Source organism: Colossoma macropomum, unplaced genomic scaffold, assembly GCF_904425465.1.
Source record: "Colossoma macropomum unplaced genomic scaffold, Colossoma_macropomum, whole genome shotgun sequence".
Lineage (NCBI taxonomy): Eukaryota > Metazoa > Chordata > Actinopteri > Characiformes > Serrasalmidae > Colossoma > Colossoma macropomum.
The window spans coordinates 27,934,101-27,954,261 of record NW_023494792.1 but is presented as its reverse complement, the minus strand read 5'-3'; the positions used below and the strand labels follow the sequence as shown (position 1 = coordinate 27,954,261).

General features: G+C 38.5%; 1 protein-coding gene across 2 annotated transcripts in view; it reads left to right on the top strand.

Annotated features, from left to right (window-relative positions):
* The window catches only part of ppp6r2a (protein phosphatase 6, regulatory subunit 2a), a 29,386-nt gene extending 15,310 nt beyond the window's left edge, over positions 1 to 14,076 (top strand). The window contains exons 6-24 of one of the 2 annotated variants that reach the window (XM_036576768.1): positions 880 to 945; positions 1,235 to 1,347; positions 2,422 to 2,535; positions 4,110 to 4,236; positions 4,402 to 4,554; positions 5,679 to 5,909; positions 6,474 to 6,538; positions 6,646 to 6,761; positions 6,944 to 7,029; positions 8,065 to 8,145; positions 8,306 to 8,403; positions 8,809 to 8,866; positions 8,968 to 9,095; positions 9,589 to 9,755; positions 10,120 to 10,255; positions 11,276 to 11,328; positions 11,401 to 11,557; positions 11,821 to 11,952; positions 13,445 to 14,076. In XM_036576768.1, coding sequence (XP_036432661.1) covers positions 880 to 945; positions 1,235 to 1,347; positions 2,422 to 2,535; positions 4,110 to 4,236; positions 4,402 to 4,554; positions 5,679 to 5,909; positions 6,474 to 6,538; positions 6,646 to 6,761; positions 6,944 to 7,029; positions 8,065 to 8,145; positions 8,306 to 8,403; positions 8,809 to 8,866; positions 8,968 to 9,095; positions 9,589 to 9,755; positions 10,120 to 10,255; positions 11,276 to 11,328; positions 11,401 to 11,557; positions 11,821 to 11,952; positions 13,445 to 13,487 — 2,124 coding nt within the window. In that variant the 3' untranslated portion in view covers positions 13,488 to 14,076. Of the gene's footprint in view, positions 1 to 879; positions 946 to 1,234; positions 1,348 to 2,421; positions 2,536 to 4,109; positions 4,237 to 4,401; positions 4,555 to 5,678; positions 5,910 to 6,473; positions 6,539 to 6,645; positions 6,762 to 6,943; positions 7,030 to 8,064; positions 8,146 to 8,305; positions 8,404 to 8,808; positions 8,867 to 8,967; positions 9,096 to 9,588; positions 9,756 to 10,119; positions 10,256 to 11,272; positions 11,329 to 11,400; positions 11,558 to 11,820; positions 11,953 to 13,444 lie in introns of both variants that reach the window. The other variant, XM_036576767.1, reaches the window with a different exon arrangement.
* The last annotated feature ends 6,085 nt before the right edge of the window (positions 14,077 to 20,161 follow it).

The window sequence follows — 20,161 nt, the reverse complement described above, 5'->3', positions numbered from 1 at the left end:
CTGAAATGAGTGGATCAGACACAGCAGTGCAGCTGGAGTTTTTAAACACTGTGTCCACTCACTGTCCACTCTATTAGACTCTCCTCCTTTGTTTGATCCACCTTGTAGATGTAAAGTGAGGGACGGTAGCTCATCTGTTGCTGTGCTGTTTGTGTTGGTCATCCTCTAGTCCTTCATCAGTGGTCACAGGACAATGTTGGCTGGATATTTTTGATTGGTGGACTATTCTCAGTCGAGCAGTGACACTGAGGTGTTTAAAAACTCAAACCTAAAAATCTTCTTCAGACCTAAAATCGATGTCCCTTTTCTTAGAATAGATCAGATAAGAAGTTTGCATAATGTTTTGGATTGTAGTCTTTTAAAAAAACATATTTCTCATTATAGAAATTGTTCAATATGATGACCTTTAATTTCATTTGCAGAGGATGGATTTCTAAATGGGTTTTTCTGTTTTAAAACAATGTTCTACCAGTGCAAGATGTTTATGAATTACTTACGATTTGACCAGCTTGAGGCTGAAAAGCATTTGTCAGCACCAACTTTCTAGTGATTTCAGCTGTAGGTGGACTCTTGTGATTCATTTTGACTTTTTTACAGCATTCTCACATGTCCAGTTTTCTCCTTACTGTCTTGTTCAGCAATTACACATTACATAACTTTTGGCACAGGTGATCGGAACATTTACTAGCGGTCTTACCAAATCGTGCTTCTCCTCTTTTTCCTTCTGGATTGCTTGCTGCTTTGTTTGTTTTCTTTTTGCTGAGTGCACTTGAGCACAACAAAATTAAGCTTACTGAAGTGAACTCTTAAGCATCTGTTTCTAGCATTTTGCCTCATGTGGCAAAGGCCCAAAGTTTGAAGATTATGTTCCATCTACAGTGGCTGAATGAAGAGCGGCTGATCCAGAGGCTCACTGAGCTCATGCACACGGGGAGAGATGAAGAGGTGAGGACATCGCTGGCTGACACAGACCTCTTGGCTAGATCAGTACTTCTTGGCTAGATATGCTTTTTTGGTTTGCATGAGCAGTGTGTATCGAGTGCTGTAGTATTTGCTTCTAAATCAGTAGTTTGCAATACATAATTTGGTCACACAAATTGTATTTTATTAGAACTGCCTTTACTGTATTCTCGACTGCAAAAAGTTAACATGCTGCATTTGTAAAGCTAGGACATACATTCTGTTATGAAGTAATCATTTTTCATCTGTATTGGTGTTGCTTGTTTTTCTGCAGAGACAATCGAATGCGTCCCAGACTCTTTCCGACATCATCCGTCTCAGTAGAGACCAGGCCAATCAGATGCCAGAGGCCATGGAGCCAGACCCTTTATTGACGGTCCTAGAGTCGTAAGTTTGCTTGGGTGTCACAGATATGATCTTTAGTCTGTTTTGTTTTTTTTGTTGGTTGGTTGGTTGTTAAGAAGGCAGAAAAAGTTATTAATCTGCAACATAAGTAACTCAGACCTAAGCTTCCTCACTGTGCATAGCTGGACTGTTATATTTTTAACATGTGGGGTTAAATGAGTTCTTAATGTTTTAAAATCTATATTTTCTTGATGCCTGACAGCAGTACTTTTGTGCTTAATATGATTTTTAAAGACTACATATAAGCAGACTGAGATATTAGTTACTAAACTTATGAATTGCTTCTCTGTTAAAACAAGCTTTTTAAAAAGCATTAAAAACAAACTATTTAATGATGAATGAGATTCGTCTGTTTTTCCTTTCATACTGGTGGAATTAGTCTTATAAATATTTCATGCATATTTCATCATTATAAATATAGTGTTGGGGCTGTCACTATTGGTTATGTTACTAATAGATTAATCTGTCAGTTATTGTGATGGTAAATCATGTAATCAGCGGAAGATTACATGATTTGCTAAGAAGACCAAAGCGTAAAAATGACTTGAACTGAACAGTAACAATGCACGTGTTGAAAGTCTAATCACAGTAGTCTGGTGACTGTTTCAAAACCATAATCTTTCGTTTCTTGAAATAGTTCAAGGTTGATTTGATGTATGTTTTGGATCAGTGTCTTGTAAAATCCAACCTGTTTTCCTCTTAAGTTTCTTTATTTACTGTGAAATGTTTCAGAGCAGAAAGTGTTCATAGTCTCCTCTTGATTTTAAGAGTCAGTTTAGGGTAAGATCCTCAGTCATCCGCTTAAATGAGCACAACAACCTGAGAGGTTTGAAGGGCCACATAATGTATTACACTCTAATTGTGTACACCTGACTTGGGTTAAGTCTAATGAGTGGGTTAAGCCTAATGAGTGAAATAAGCTCTGAGATATTGAATTTTTGTTTTGTTCATTTACATATCAAGTAAACTTGTGTAATCAAGTTGTAATTAAATCCCAAGTTGTGTTGAACATATTTCTTGGAAAGGATTACTAATAATAGTTTTATTTATCTTTAGAGAAGAGAATGTGGCGCAACTTCTAAAGAGCATGTTTGAGGGGGAGAAGAGCGAAGCTTCTGTTGTCAATGGAACTCAAGTGCTTCTTACCTTACTGGAGTCAAGGAGGTCAGGGTGAGTGGAGCTACCTGTCTACCTTTCTACATATCTAATCTCTCTCTTCTGTTTATATATTACACATGCGCACACACGCAGTGTCTTGCAAAAGTATTCAACCCCCTTAAGTCATCAGCTTTGTCTAGATTGCAACTGACACCCAGATTATTCTACCTATTATTTTTAATTGCAGTCCAATATGCTATTAAAGTGCAGTCTAAATTCATTATTTGTCTGCTGATTTAAAAAAATAAACGTGCTGCTTTCATAAGTATTCAGCCTCTTTAGGCTAGTACTTGGTAGAGCCCCTTTTTGCTGCAATAACATCTTTAAGTCTGTTGGACTGAGTTTCTGCCACCTTTTCATGCTCTTTGGGAGTAATTTTCACCCATTCATCTTGGCAGATTTGCCATTCAGGTTGGATGGATGACGTTTGTGGACCGCAATTTTCAGATGGTGCCACAGATTCTTGATTGGCTTGAGCTATTGTAGAATATTGACCTTTTTGTTGTTCAGCCACTCCTGTGTTGCTTTGGCCTTGTGCTGGGTATCACGGTCTTGCTAAAAGGTAAGGTTTCTTCCTTTAGGTTTTTAGCAGACTGAAGCAATACTATCTCCCTGTATTTTGCACCATCCATCTGTCCTTCAGTTTTAACGATGCCCAGCCCCTGCTGAGGAAAAGCACCCCACAACAGTATGCTGCCACCTCATACTTCACTGTTGGGATGGTGTTTGTTGATGTTTTTCTGGGTGGTATGATGCAGCTTTCATTCAGTTGATCCAACAGTGCTCAGTGGGATATCCATACTCTTGGTCATTATTTTGTAGCCTCTTCCTGTCTTGTGCATGTATATAATTGTATCTCTGATTGCATTAGTACTTTTTCACACTTGGACCGTTTCAGCGCCTGAAGTGGTTTTCTGTGCACATGTGAACATGTCAAACGAACTCTGACCCCTCTAAACAGCCTCAAAAACCAACCAAACCCTCGAGGTGGTCTCAATATAGTTTGTTTGTAGTTTGTTGTGTGGTCCGATTGATTTGTGCATTGTGAAAACAAAACGGCCCTAGTCCACTCCTCTGTTTTGCCTTATGGTTAGAAGTCCTTGAGGCTTACTGTGCATACACAGCCTCAGTCTTCCAGCACTTTAGCAGATAAAAACAGACTACCAAAAATCATAAAGCCTGCCTGTGATCTTGTGATCTTGTGAAACAAGACAGCAGCACTAACTCAATAAGATGCAATGAGATGCAAGAGTCTGTATGGTTTTACCATGTTAAAGGGTGATGCTAAACACGCACACAACATTGCTTTACACTGAACATGGAAAATTCATCACTGTAATTTTAAACACATTTTCAATGGGATGAGCAATGCAGACATGGATTTTCACCACAGTGTTGGCTCAGCAGTGCTCAACGGTGAGCGGAAAATCAGCAGGGTCAACTGGCGAGTCTCCACATACAACTTTCCTTCAGATTCACAGTCTGATCAGTGATCTTTGAATTAAGGGAAGCTTTAATCCAGATATGTACACACACACCAGTACATAAAACGGAAAATAAAAGGAGGCTTATGTCTTCTGTTTCAGGCTGGAGGGTCTAATGGAACTGTATTCTCAGGGATGTGAAAGGTCTTACACTGTCAGTGGCAGTATTCTACGTGCTATTGAGCCTCATCTAAAAGACTTCCAGCAACTCCTACTGGACCCTCCTAAGGTAAGATGAAGGAAAACGGAGAACAGAGTCTGTTATTCAGAACTAAGGTGCTGGGTAATATTTGCATTGTGTATTTACACACTTATTTACACAGTGGATAGTCTAGAAGGAACTGACATTGGCATCCCTTTCATTCCTGCCCTTTTTTCCTATGGTATGGAGCAGAAAAGTGCAATACTTACAACCGTTGGCGTTCTGGAGCAACCGCTGGGGAACGCCCGCCTTCATGTGGCCAGATTGGTGGCCTCCCTGCTGCAGACCAGTGACCACAACGTCTGCCAGGAGCTCTGCAGGCTTAACACCATGGACCTGCTGCTGGTGAGGGTTAAGCATTACCTGCATACACACCATACACAACACGACCTTATTATTATACCTTCATGCCTGTTGTTAAGTTCCTTCCACTCTCTTATTTCATATTTAATCCTTGCTCCTCTTTACTTTAATCTAAGGTTGCCAATTGCACCAGCTGAGCAAAAGTTCAATTGTAGCCTAGTTTGAAGGTAAATTGCCCCTATGTTCAAGTTTAAAAAATATTAAAATTTAAATGGTTGCAACAGGTAAAATAGTTTCAACGGGATAGGAAAACGTCATGTTGATTGAAATTGAACTACTCCCTGAGAAATGCCCTGTTTGAAATGAAACGGATTTGTCAGAATGAGCTGATGTTACCATTACAAACATCACTAGCTAATTCTAAACTCTATCAGTTTTTGTTATTTAGAATTATTTAGTAGCTACTTCGAAAAACTATTGAACATTTTCGCAGCTCATCCTGCCACTGCATTACATACATGAGCTAGCTATCTATGTAGTTCTGGTTATTTAGCTTAGAATGCAATTACATATTATCTAAACAGTTTTATTGTGCAAACATTTTATTGTTACAGCTTTTCACATAAATAATTGAATATCAAAGTATCCATATCAAAGTAGCCATCTAGTTTGCCATGTAAGAAACCCCTGTTTCTGTTATTATGCCTCGGCTGGGAGTAAAGCAGTACATACGTTTCGCAAGCTTGTCAGACTGCTCTTCGATAGTTGAATGCCAGTCAGTGGTTAAATTCCGACTCATTCATATAATATCAAAAGACCAGTATTGGTTCCCTTTACTGTGTCTTGATCATGGCTGTAGTAATTTCCATTTACGGCAGAAACGTTACTTGGCTGCAGTCAGTGAAAAACAGTTCTGTACAACAGTGATCATTTTATGCTCTACCAATTAAATGCTTGTGGTGTAACTGAAATTTACACGGTGACTTGCACTTGAACTTACATTCAGTTGGTGCAACAGAAGAATTTTCCTGTTTTTCTTAATTTCCTTTTTTGTCATATTGTAATGCATGGCCTCCCTTTGAAAAAATCCTGTGGTCTTGGTGAGACTTCCCTTTGAAAATACAAACCAGTTTAAAATTGCTGACTCTTTTCCTTTCTGCTTGCAGGATTTATTCTTTAAATACACCTGGAATAACTTCTTGCACTTCCAAGTGGAGCTGTGTGTGGCGTCAATTCTAAACCACTCTGCTCACACGGGTCTCCAGACCCCAACTCTTCAGAACCACGATGAGAAACCTGTTCAAAGCTCCGAAAGCCAGAAAGAGGAGGGGACTTCAGGCCAGAATAGCAATGCAGACCCAGCACACACACCCATTCACGATGCCTTGGTGGTCAATGTAATTACCGCAGCATTCAGTGTAGGGCTGGGTGATGATGATTAGATATGGCAAAATTTTTGCCAAAAAAAGAAAAAATTCATGGTTATTGATAACTCTTTGTTTAAGCATGATGAATAAGAGAGTAAGATTACATATAGCTCGTAGCCTAATGTCTTATTAATGGCCTGTAAAACAAGTTGGTTATAACAGTAAATGCGAATGAAACTTGTAAATACATGTAAACATTTCATATTTTTTGGCAAGCCAGTTAAAATTAAATTACGCCCATCTAGATCCTTTCCCAACACCCCCCCCCTCACCTGTCTAGGATTAGTGGTCAGATACTTGTCAGTCATCAACAATTACCGTTTGCATCACCCCATCACCCTGCCCTACCTCTGTATTTTGTTTCTTTCATGGTAGCAAAGGCATACCTGCTGTGAAATTGTAATGATTGTAAAGTTATATACTTATTTACAGCAGTTAATGCACCCCATATGTAGTAAGTTCTGTGTTATTTCTTTTTTCTATATGCTCTTAGTGATGCTATTACTTTGTCTTGTGTCTTTGTGCATTCTTTAGCTTTTCCAGCAGTGCCGCTTGGTGCAAAGGATCCTGGATGCCTGGGAGGAAAATGACAGAATTCAGTATGAGCTGCTTGAGATTTTCACTTGATGGTTATTTTAGTTATGGATGTCTGTGTTATAAATGCTCTTCTACTTGTGCTTGACAACTGTGTTATTGTTTTCTGTAGGGCTGAAGGTGGCACCAGGAGAGGAAACATGGGGCATCTGACTAGAATTGCCAACACTGTGGTTCAGAACCTGGAGAAAGGACAGGTGCAGTCTCAAATTAGTGATTTGATTAAAGGTAGGTTTGCATGTGTGGGTGTGTTGCATGAGCTTCAGTGTTGCGTATTTTGTGTTATTTATAAATGTATAGTTTATTTTCACTAGTTGCTGGTTGATCTATATAGGAATGACACTATATATCATTTTATCTGTAGTATTTTTTAGTGTGCTGCAAGAACTTTTATCTTCATTTATTCACAGAACTGCCTGAGGACTGCAGAGGGCGTTGGGAGAGTTTTGTAGGTGAAACTCTGAGAGAAACAAACAGGAGAAACACCGTTGACTTGGTACAAAGCCCACACAGAATTAGCATTCATAAAACACTGTAGAAGACAGTATATACTACATTACACTAGAAGGCTTAATGCTCATATCCGATCTTTCTGCCTTGATGGTTTACGTCCCTGTAAGTGACTGTGTTTTCAGTGTGAACACACTTCTGCACTGAAATGACCCTCGTGCACATCGCCTAAATAATCCACTTGTATCAGGAATGACACCAACAAATGAACGAACTTGGCACAAAGATCATTTTCTCTGAACAGCTCTCACTCAGATTTTTTAATTCTTGTGTTAAAAAAACTACAGTAACACATGACTAGAGAAATTGCACATTGCATTCTTTTTATTGTAAATGCTGAAATAACATCCAGTGACAGCAAAGTTTAGATTATGAAATGAAATTCATAATTGAATGAATTAGTTTAGAACATTTATAGTAGGTTAAAGATTCTTCAAAAAATTGAATTATTAGTAGGAAATTAACCTACATCAGCAGGATCCAATAAATGCAAATGTCAACACATTAATCCAGATGCCACAAGGACAATTTACACAAAATGTTTAACATCTTTAGAAGTTTTTGTAATCTACCCAAATCTCCAAATTTTATGCAACTTCATGTTTGTACTTGAATCTCTACATTGTGGACATCAGAGGGCCCTAAACATTGGATAATAACTGTAAAGTGTGCATGCAAGGGTGGGGGGACACTGATTCCAATCTGACCATTCTCATTAAGGTTAAATGGTCACAAATTAGATACATATCTGATCTCAAAGTTTGTGCATTCGCACAGTTCTTTAAAAAAAGAAAAAAGAAAGGATCTGGGACACATTAAGGCAAAAAAATCGGATTTGTGCTAACATGGTAAAGTGAATGTAACCATTATTGAAAACAATCTTTGGTTAGTGCAGTTAAACAATATGCTAATATGTGTTAATGTATTTTGTGGTAACACTGTAGCCTTGCTCTCATTTTGTGCCAGATGAATAGCATCCTGATGTTTTGACTGTTGCTTCATGTGTCTTGCCTGGTTGTAGGTGAGCACCCATAATCTGCATTCCTCCAGTGAGGATGATGACATGGAGAGCCCCTTCCCTAATGACCTGTCCATCCAACAGGTAAAGATAACCAATCAGTGACTGTGTGTAGTTTTTTTTGTAGTTTTCTGGCAGTCATGTATAATTTGGAATATCGTAAGAATGTTGAATCTTCTGATCACAACTGACCACTCAAGTTCTTTTCTTTATTCCCCCTCATTATTTCATATTTCCCCTCCAGGCATTCTCTGATTATCAGATCCAGCAGATGACTGCCAACTTTGTTGATCAGTTTGGCTTTAATGATGAGGAGTTTAGTGAACATGATGAAAACATCAAGTGAGTTTTCTGTTTTCTGACTCAGTGTTTTGTGTTTGTGCAAATATTTATTTTGATCCCTTGTTGGCTGAAAGCATCTGATATACACTACATGGCTAAAGGTGTGTTGACACCCAAATATGTCGTCCATCACATGGCTATTAATATGGAGCTGGTTCCCCTCTGCTGTCTCAATTCTCCTGAAAATTGTGGGGATTTTGGAACATAGCCAAACTCTCATATTTGGATTGCCCACTTACTTTTGCCATATAGTGTAGCTTCACTCTTTACAGTGTTTTGAATAGAATGGCTTACTAAAAATGTATAGTAAAAATCTTTATCAAAAGGTCATTTTGTTGCATTCATGTTCATCTCTTCTTTATGCAGTCTTAGTCATCAAATGTTTATCTTTGGTTTCTCTTTCAGTGCTACTTTTGATCGGATTGCTGAGATTAACTTCAATATTGATGCAGATGATAATAGTGTAAGTGCCTGTGGGTGTGTGTGTCAAGCATATATTAATTCATTTAAATTTCAATCTTGATGAGCTGTAGTTAGTGTTTGAAAATGCAATTGTAATTGTAGGCCAATGCTGCTGCCTTTGAGGCATGTTTCAAAGAGAGAATACAGCAGTTTGATGACTGTGAAGAGGAAGAGGACATTTGGGAGGATAAAGAGATAAACTATGCAACTCAAGTGAAATCCCGATCAAGGTATTCCACTGTTTCTCTAAAGTTAAAGCTGTAGATTTGTTGATTAATGTTTATGAGCAATGTTATTAGCATGAGTTATGTTATTAGTATTATTAGTTAAGTATTAGTACAGTAAATAGTAATTATACACAAACCAGCCACTTTATTAAGGATGTCTACCTTGTATCTACAGTCTTTGTTCATTTTATAAGGTCCATATACCATACAGGTGCACTTTATAGATCTGCAGTTGGTCTGTCTTGTAGATGCAGAGTGACAGTAGTTCATCTTACTATATATATATATATATATATATATATATATATATATATATATATATATATATATATATGTATGGTAAGCGCCTGTGATAAATGGAGCTAAAGCGGGCAATGAGTGTAGGAACAAGTATCTGATTTTAATGTTATGGCTGATCAGTGTTCGAGATTTTATTTTTATGTATACATCTATTTCCATCCATATATCCTTAATGACTACGATACCTCTCTCTCAGGTTTGGGGTGTCTTCGTCCTCAGACAGCTCACCTAAGGGTCCTGTGAGGAATGGACAAAGGGGCCGCGGGTCGGCCTCAGAGGAGGAGGAAGACGAAGAAGGAGCCGTTCAGCCCTCCACGCAAACAGCAACCAGCAAGAAGACGGGGTCACCACAGACTCCACAGAGTAAGTCTTTCTCTAAGCCAGTGGTCTCCAACCCTGGTCCTGGAGTGCTGTTTTCCTGCAGAGTTTAGTTCCAGCCTGTATACAATAAGCTGCTTAATTCTAATACACCTGATCCAGCCAGTCATGGACCTGGGAATAGATTTCTTAGCTGGAGCAGGTGTGGCAAATTGTGGTTGGAACTAGGCTCTGCTGGAAGGTAGCTCTCCAGCACCAGGGTTTGAGACCACTGCTCTAAGCTATTCCTCACCAAACATTTCATCTTAAAGAGTGCTTGGCTACTGAGCCTCCAGGGTTCAGGTAACATTCGTTCTGAATATAGCTTGGAGTATAAAATTGTATGTTTTTATATCTGTGTGTGGTTTAGATCCTGGCTGGACAGCAGGTTTTGGGGAGGCAGAGGACCGCTCCTCCAGTTCCTGGGCTTCTGCTTCTGAGCGGGGCGGTGAGGAGCAGCGGAATACGGGTTGGGCCAATTTCACGGAGTTCCAGCCTTTCTGCAGGTAAGCTGAGACAGTGTTATTAAACCTAGGCATTAGCCTTTTCTAGGTGCAATAAAAAATAGCAATGAAGAACATGAGAGAGCTGGAAAATGGTTTTATTGTTCCGTTGTTTATGGTTTTATTGTTCTTTTGCACACCGCGACCCAGAAGGATAAGTGGTTTAGATGGTGTGTGTGTGTGTGTGTGTGTGTGTGTGTGTGTGTGTGTGTGTGTGTGTGTGTGTGTGTGTGTGTTCATTCTTTTGCACAAAGATGTGAAATCGAAGTTCTTTTTGAATCAAATAACATGATTTAAAAATCAGGATTTCATACTTCTAGGTGTCTTCTACTACCTTTCAAACCCTGAATACACTATTCTTTTGTCTTTGTTCATTCAGGGGGGTTCTGCTTCTAGCTTAAAGCAGAAGCCTCCCAGAATGCCAGTCTCTCCTTCTGCAGTCATACAATCTCTTCTGCGTAAGCTGAAAGGCATGGTTCAAACTAGCAAACTCTCACTGTAAACCTGCTACAGCCAGAAATGAGAACGTTATTACAAGTAAAAATGTACATTTATATGTTCATATACCAGACAGTTACACCTGTGTTGGTAGATAAGACTTCTTGGGCAAGATTCAGTGTATGTGTGATCACCTTGGGACATTGGTTAGAAACTCTAAAGCAGTGAGCATGTTTTGCGTAATGAGTCAAGCAACTATCCCTATTAGCAGCACATATTTCTCCAAACTTTTTCTTAATAAGGACAGTTATGTGTAATTATCAGTAAATAGACACAGATGACCTATGAAACCTTTATGGTTCAATATTTCTGATCTTAAGGTATGTGATTAACAAGCACAATGTGCTGAGATAGTTAAATACAGTTTATCATTAACTACATAACACAAGACAAACCAAAATTACATATGTTGTTAATTTTTGAACTGAAAAGAAATAAACACCATGTCTACAGCATATGGTAATGCATAGTTACTTTATATACACTGTTTTTGTTTTTGTAACCATTGAATTTCTGTCTCAGCAGCTCAGAGTCCGGTAACTCAGAGAGCCAGCCAGAGCAGAGCCAAGAGAAGAAATGTAAGTATTTTCTTTCTCAGCCTATGTAAATACAGTTAGTAAAAAATGTAAATAAATAAAACCTCTCTTCAGGCCCAGGAGAATGGGAGGGGTGTAGAGGTCGGAAGGCTCCTCTGGTAGCCTCAGATAGCAGCTCTTCTGGTGGCTCAGACAGTGAAGAAGAGATGGGAAATGACAAGACAGAGGGCTCTCCTAAGACAGCCACCGGTCAGAAAACAGCAACCCAGAGGTACGGTATTGTATCAGTTTTGGGAGAGACACGATGTAAGCAATTTGTTCTTTAAAGCCACAGAGTAACTGAAGTTTGGGGATGTTGGGGACTACCTGGGTACCAGCTCTGGATGTGCACTCATAGTGGCTGCAAATAATTGCAGTACATTTTATGAACAAATAAATGAGTGAGTGAGTGAACAGAACCAAATAAACTTGCCTCACTGCCTCGAGCAGCCATTTGAGTCTTATATAACAGTTTCTTGTCTTGTGGCCTTGTAGTGAGGTGCCTGCTGAATCTATGGAGAAGCTCACTATTACAGATGGGGCCCCTAAGGTCACAGAGTCAACAACACCTACAGAGCTTGAGGCACCCAAAGGCGATTCAGAAAACACCACTGTGACAGACAAGAGGTAAGAGTCCTTGGTAAACCTGCTACCATGTGCACATGTAAAGATCTTGCCAGAACTTGACAGTTTTTTCACTGTCGTTTGCACCGACACAGTAAAGAAGCAACAGGTAAAACATATTTAAGTGAGGGTGGCTGTAAATCTGATTAATGCAGTAGGTTTTAGAATTTTAGATGCACATGCAATCAGCTGTGCTTGTGCCTTAAACTCAGCTCAGTAAATACTTCGCTACATATGTGAGTGCCTTTTTTCTTTGTTTACTTGCGGTAACTACTTTTGCGCTGTCATTTTTCATTGGCTGTTGGAAGATTTACATGACTAGATGACGCTCAAAGTCAGGTCAAAAAAAAAAAAATTTGATACAGTCTAACTGCTTTGAAACGCAAATGAGAGGCGGTAAGTCTGATTCTGTGCCCTTCGCATGCTACTCTATTATTTCTTCCAACTGTCTACTCCGACTGGCCCAAAATTTGCAGACTAGAGCCAACCAGCACAGACCCGGCCAGACTGTGAATCGGGCTAATATCAGGGTAAAGGTCATGTACTGTGTCACTTGCTTAAGCTAACAGTGGTGGACATTAATATATTTTGGCAGCTTAAGCTTAAACACAGATATTTGAGGCTTGTAACAGGCATTTAGGTAACTAAGCCTTTTCCCCTCTGTAGCAGTCTTACAGTGACTTTTCAGTAAAGATTTGAACTTAAAGCTTGACTTTAAATATGATTGTCGGAGCCTGTTAGCCAAGTTATCTGCTGATCCTTTTGATTGGCTTGTCTGTTAGCTCTCTTCACTTAAAGAAGGCAGACTATTTAAAGAGAGCCTTGTACAGCAAACTGTTAACATATTGAAAAGGATGAACTAGGGGGCTATGTGACCGTATTTATCCTTATCATGACTAGATATCACTTTTTTTCTTTTCTCCTAATACAAAGAATAAACAGACACAGTTCATGTTTTGGTTCGTTTTTACTGGTTCATTATGAGTTGCTCTTCCAACATTGTATTTTTATTTTTTTATTTTTTATTTTCCTAAATGTAAACTTTCATAACCAACATGTTCATAGTGGTGCCTTACTCTTAGATTTGTTTATTCTGTCTTACTTGATCTGACCTGATCTCAGTTAAGTGCTTAGTATTTGAGTTGTGTAGAACAATGAAATGTCAAGGATGGTGAAAATTGAGAACATGTTTCATAGTTCAGGAAAAGTTTAGTCTTAAGATGGACAGTCTGTCTGTTAAAGAATTAATCATTAAGGGAGTTCAGCTAATGTCCTATGCGACAGATGGAAGCTATATAATGGGAAGGTGAAAAGCATGATGTTTTAGTTTGTTTTTAACAAGATTTAATGCTTCTTTTTTCCCTTACAAGCTTCAAAGCTAGACTTGAACATAATAAGGCCGTATTAATGTTTTTAAAGGAATGGTATTAAGGTCTTGTTAACTGCTGTCTTCCTTTGTTCTCTCACACCCCCCTCTTATTTTTTTTTTCCGCAGAGTTGATGCACCCTCTGAAATCACACCCAATGGACCGATCTGAAGGCTTTTAATACGAAGCCAGACAAAAACCTGGTCAAACCCACTTTTGCCGCTTCCATTCTTAACCCCCAAAACCTCAATACCACTTTTGGTGTTAAAAATAAATGATGCTGCCATGTTATTGGACCTGGATACTGCCAATCAGCACCCGCCATTGCAGGAAGAGGAGGCGAGGGGCATGTAACACAAACCAGTAACCAGAACAGTGCTCAGAGGAGTTAGTCTTTTTAATCCTTTTAACTTTGTATGAAATATGCACAGTTTTAATGTAGCAGTGATCTTTCAGTTACTGGATCATTAAGGATTCTTCTTTTTGTATGTTTGCTTTCCCCTCTTAATTAATTTTTGGCAGGAACGTTCACATACAAGCAGACCGTTGAAACTGGGATATAAAGGCCCTCATAGGAAAGCACAGGTTAATAAATCCTTCTGTAACTTAAGCCTCTTACAGGTCCTCACTCAAATCAAAATGTTGTTGCTTAATAAGCACTTATGCAAGCATTCACTGTATATTTAAGCACAACTGAAAAGTATTATTTAAACCTTTGTTTTTATTGAAGGGCATCCCATTGGTTGAGTTAATGAGGGTATTTCTTCCGAAAACACCTTATCATGCTGATTCAGATAATTGAATGTTTTCAAAGTGCTTTGGGTGAATTTTAAATAATGGGTTATGGGTCGATATTCCAACTCTGAAATGGTGTCACTGCTTCTCCTCATTGTGTGCAATAATGAAATTTGAAATTTTGCCGTTTAATTTAAATTTTGAACCATTTGATAACAGCGTGATAGTGGAGCGTACTCGCGCATGCATGCAGAGCATTATAAATCAAGCATATAAAAACAACTGGTTTCTGTTGGCATCCTTTCTAAGCCTTCTGCTCGCATAGAATTTTATCCTTTTAATTATTTCTTATTTTTGCCCCTCCCTTCAAATCAGCACAACTTTTGCCTGTATGTATATTACCAAACATACTGCTTACCTAAACAAAATTGGTCTCGTGAAAAAGCACTTCTTTGAGGTGAACGTGTTTAACATTAGCCTTAAAATCCAAATCCTTCAAAGATGGAACGGAGTCGCTCCAGTACGTAATCGTTCTTTAAACTTGAGCATTTATGTGAAATACCTTTTCCCAAGATATCTTCCTGTGTGTTCACAGCCGGTGTGTGTTTCAAATTGAGCTGCTGTTGTTGTTTTTTCTACCAGAGGCAGGCACAAGAAGACAGCTGGAACGGTCCTAAATACATTATACCTTCTCTGATATCTACACGGACAATGCTGTGTACCCTAATAACAGACTGATGTTAAAGCAGTTATATTCATTTGAATCTGTCCGTAGCTCTAGGACGCTCAGTCGTGTAGTGTTTTATCACGCCCATCGTTTGTTTCAGGAACTTTTGGTCTGTTTTAGTTTATCATATCTCTACAAGTTTAAGATGGTACCAAATCCGTTGGATTACAGGATAGGGATTTTTGCATTATTTATTTTGCACTTAAAAAGGTGTTAATGTGGAAACCTGTGCACCCTTGATGCAGTGTAACACCGTTATTGTAAGCTCTTAAGTTCTCTGCCTCGGGCCTATGAAGCCTCAGTCGATTCTGCTTCTCTATCTATGACATTTTCAATAGGTTTGTTTCCAAAGCCAAAAGTATGTGTTGCCTTCTTTTTCTTTTACTGTATACTGTTTTAAAGAATCTTATTTTTCACTTTAACCAACATTATTTTACATATTGTAGAGATTCTAATTTATGTGATCTTCAGCAACCAAAATACTGCTTTCTGTTCAATTTTGTTCTCGTGTCTGGACTGGTTCTGTGTGTAGATAGCTTTCAGACCCACATGTGGTGGTCTTCAGCCCCATACACAAATCTATAAAACGTCTTCTCTCAGTTTTATCAGGTCATGGATTTCTCTCAAAGGCTGCAGTAACTAAGTTTTAATCAGCCATTTTAGTTTTTATTTAAATAACGACATGACACAGCAGAGATTCTGTAGTTATGTCGGTGTTTCTCAGCCCTGCTCCTATAGCAGCACTGTTATAGTGTTTGACTCTGCTCTAACGCCCCTCATTCAAGAAACGCTTTCTTAAAGTGTGTTAGAGCAGAGTAAACACTAAACTAGGACCCATGTTCACAAAGCTTCTTACAGCAGTACCGCTGAACTTCTCAGATTTCACTTTTATTTACTATGATTTAGTGAGAGGAGCAGATCTTGGTGCAGCACTCCTGTTCTGAGACGCTTCGTGAATCTGGGCCCAGCATTGGGAACCAGTGGTTCATAGTTCAGCATCACTGGATCATCTCTCTTTAGTGTAAAACTTATTCACACCTTTAGTTCTGGCATAAACTACTTTGTCATCAAGTAGGATGTGTTTGTGAAGTGCAGATGAAGGGGAGGTGTTATTGTAGTTCACATTTCTCAGTGGCTCATGGCTTAATTACTGCAGCTTTCAGTGACTAGTATTTTTATTACTATTTTATTAACACTGTAAGACTATTCTACAAGTGTAGATATGTGTATTTCTACAGTTATGTAATGAGGATAGTAATGATATCTGCTATCTGATATCTAAATGGGAGAGAATATCGATGATGCCTGTGACGCATATCATTCTTATAACCACAAATTATAATTGATTATATCCAAAAGAGGAAAAAACAATCATCTGCGTTGACTTCTGTATAGACTGGGTCTATACAAGATTGTTGACTACAACTGTATCTATATATTTTGCTAGATATTTTCAGATTTGTTTGATAAAATTATGTTCAATATCAGAAGTTTAATAAATCTGTTATCATCAGAATTGAATTTACTATCCTCAGAGTGTAAGGGCTGCTGTTCTGCCCACAGATGAAGCTGTGTTGAACTGTTACTGAGGAGACAACAGGTATCATAGCTTTAAAAAGTATGCAAGTACAAATAAGGAAATAATGAAAGTTAGTCATGTCCTTTCAGTAGCCTTTTAATGGGTCATCTTTTGTGTACCAACCAAACTATGAACTACTGCTTTTTAAGTTAGTGATGCTCAGGGTGGATTGCATTATGAAGTCTGAAGGGGTCTTCTGCTAGACTGACCTTCATACAGCAGTGAACCAAGGATGTCATACTTGCATGCAGGACGGTCATGGCACTGCACAATTAAGTATATTCCCTTACACAGTTCAACTGATGAGCTACTTTTGTAGCCCCTTGTGAATCAAATTGGGTACATTAGAGAGGAAAAGTCACTAAACTGTGCAGTGCTGTGCACTATAGGACTTTAACTATAGGACCCAACCCCACCCCAATTTAGACGGTAGCTGACTGCTGAACGAGTGTTTGGGCTATACATGATGTAGTGTAGCTGGTGAAGCTGCTGGTTATATAGCTCAGGTGTAAGAACCATACAAACTGCTCACTGTACTTTAATATTATAGCTTGGAAAAAATATATTAAAAACTATCAAGGCTTTCCTCCACTTTAAATGTTGAACAAAAGCTTCAGATCTAATGCATCAGTGTAATTAATTTTTTTAAGCATAATTGAATCACGAAGGTGTAAACAGTCATTCAGAGTGGTTTTAATGTAACATTCTTTCGTAGAGAAACCTTCCAACTGTGAGTTGTTCACAGCAGTGGTGAGAGAACCAGACCTCTGAAGCCTTTAACATGACATCACAGGAAGCTATTACATGAAATGTTTAAGAATACACTGCCTGGTCCTGGAGACGTTGTTTTATGATAGTTTTGAGATTAGATTTTACATATTTTAAATCCATTTATGGAGTAGGAGTACAGGCAGGGCATTCTAAGGCGAAAGAGTCCCCAAAGGAAACTTATTTTTCCATTTTGACCATTATTTTGATGAAACTGTCACTGGGGTGGAACCCTCAAGGGTACATCTCAGTACCTTTAGTCAGGGAACATAATTGTACCATAATCCATTTAAATCATATTTTCTAAGTTGTACCGACTCCACACCCCCCCGTCTCGTCTCCAGGACTTTTATTTTATTGCTCTGTTTTAAAGCATTAGGTTGTGAAATAGTACAGATACATACTTTTCACCTGGAAAAACGTAAGGTACACAACTGGACTTTAAAACCACTGTTGTACCTTTGAGGAAACATTTACATTGTTTGTACCTTGAAGAATGAAAAATGTACCTGCACAGAACCTTTATTTCTAACAGTGTATAAAAATGTGTAGATTCACTGGTTATTTTGGATAGTAAAAACATGCACTGTAGACATCACAGCCCCTGGTTATCACCACTGTATCTGAAATTTGAGTCGTCAGTTTTTTCTACAACGAACCATTTCACATCAAACCACTGTGAATAACTGCACATCTCAGTGACTGAATTATGCAGGTTGATACATTGGTGTTTATATATTTTATATAATGTATTTTATGGTCACATCTTTCTAGTGAAGTCTAAAGAGTACATGCAGCATGTTGGGTAAATTCCTCTGAATTGTGTCTTCATCCATTAGGAATCAGACACCACAGTGACCCTCTCCTGGTCTACATCCATAATTATGACTACATTCACTTTGTAAAACAGCCCATTTGTGATGAGTTGTGAGACTTTGAAAATCAACCGTCTATGAATTCTAGCTACCAATTCTAGGATGTAACCAAACAGAATCAGGAAGACAACACAAATGTTTAATGAAGACCAAGTTTCAAAACAACGTCAATCATTTATGTTACAATTGAATATTCCAGAAAAAAAACAGATCTCAGCTGGAGTAAGGACTGAAATTTGGCTTCTGGCTGGCTTGTTTGGGGTAAAACAAGGCACATCATTGGTTCTCTCATAATCTAATCTACCACTTAGCAACATACAATTCAGATACACACATTTCTTACTGGAACATAAAAATGTACCGATGGAAGCTTTAGTTCAACTAAAGGCAAACCAGATTTCTATGTGCCAACAGAAGTCACAATATAGACAAGGCACAAAACTGTACACATAATACAAGTGAAGGGTTTACATGTGACAAATCCACAAGTGTCATAACAGCCTGCCACACTGCATTTGAACAGAGACACTGCAACACCACAGCAGAGGAAGCTGAACTGAGAAATTTGTGCTTTTCCTTCTTTTCAGTAAATCATGACTGTCTTATCTACTCCTGTCACAAGAGAAACTGCAAATGTGAACAGCTATGATTATGTGCTTCATTCAGGTTTACAGGCATGATTTTATTTAAAAGAAAAGACAAGAAAAATAGACTGAAACAAGAAAAGTATCCACACAGTATCTAAAAAATATTCACATTTAAAATCAGATCCTTTAAACTACTGACAGACAGAAATAGAATCACTCATTGTAGTCTTTCCACAAACAAAACATACTCAAACAAGGGTTGCACTCACACACGGGGGGATCTCAAATAGTTCAACGTTTTACAGCACAGTGGATGTTCTCAATTCCAGTACAAGAGATGCCATGCTTGGTGGGGGGGGCAATGTGCAATGCATGGACCCCTAAAGACTGGGCTTAAGAACAACTACGGAAGAGTAAAGATACTAAGCTTTTTTTAGGATTTTGCATAGAATCTCTCAGCCAGTGACAATGCTCTTTTTAACATACACTGGCATTTGAGCCAGTTTGCTTGTGCACATAGAATATAAACCAGTACGCTCGTTCATTTTGACAAAAACTGAACACAGTGGCAAAGGTAAGGACTGGTGCTTTCTAATGTTTGCAAAGGAGCTACAATCTTTTCTCCAAAAATATTACTAAAATAAATAAATAAATACAAAAGGAGGAGGAGTGTGGCATATGTCCATCACAACAATCCTTCCATTAAGGAACAGCCCAGATTCATTCACACAGCCACCTAACATCAAAACGATTGTCAAACTTTCCCAAGATTACTCCCTTACAAACACCCAAAGAATATAAAAAGTCATGAACGCATCACTCCGCTCTGTCAAATGTCTTGTGTATCGTTTTTTTATATTTGATATAGCTGAACAGTGTCACAGTGGTGTACATATATATTTAGGGCAGTTAAAAGTGGGCGGGGCTTAGACGGAAGCACACAGCAGATCAGAAGGTCACAGCAAGCAAATGTTCGAATACCCTGGTCAAATTATACGTTTGTTTGATTTTTCTAAGTAAAAATGCACATCCTCTACAGACAACACACAAATATGGCATTTTTCTGTAGACCTTAGTGCACCTTTTCTATTTAATTGCTGGACTAAATACCGGAATTAAAAAAAATATATATGTATATGAAAAAACTCTAGCCTCCATTATGTTAAATTCAGCAAATTAACAGTAATGGTGCATTAAAAATGTGCTGAAATGTGTTCCCTGTAGAGGATGTGTAACTTTTTTCACTTAAAACACATTTGACCACAGGCGCTCAAACTTTTGCATACAGCTGTACTTTAAGTGACCAAAAACAACAAGCAACATAATCCGACCAATGTTAGCTATAAACGTCACTGTTATCAATACAGTACTAGCGTGGATTCCTAACAAGATTTTTTCTAATGCAGCCAATAAGAGCCTATTATTGCCTAACCTTTGGAGGCTATTCCTGCTGTGTCTAATCCACTCGTACCACTGCAACACACCACCACCACGTCAGTGTCACTGCAGTGCTGAGAATGATCCACCACAAAAATAGTACCTGTTCTGTGGTGGTCCTATGAGGTCCTGACCAC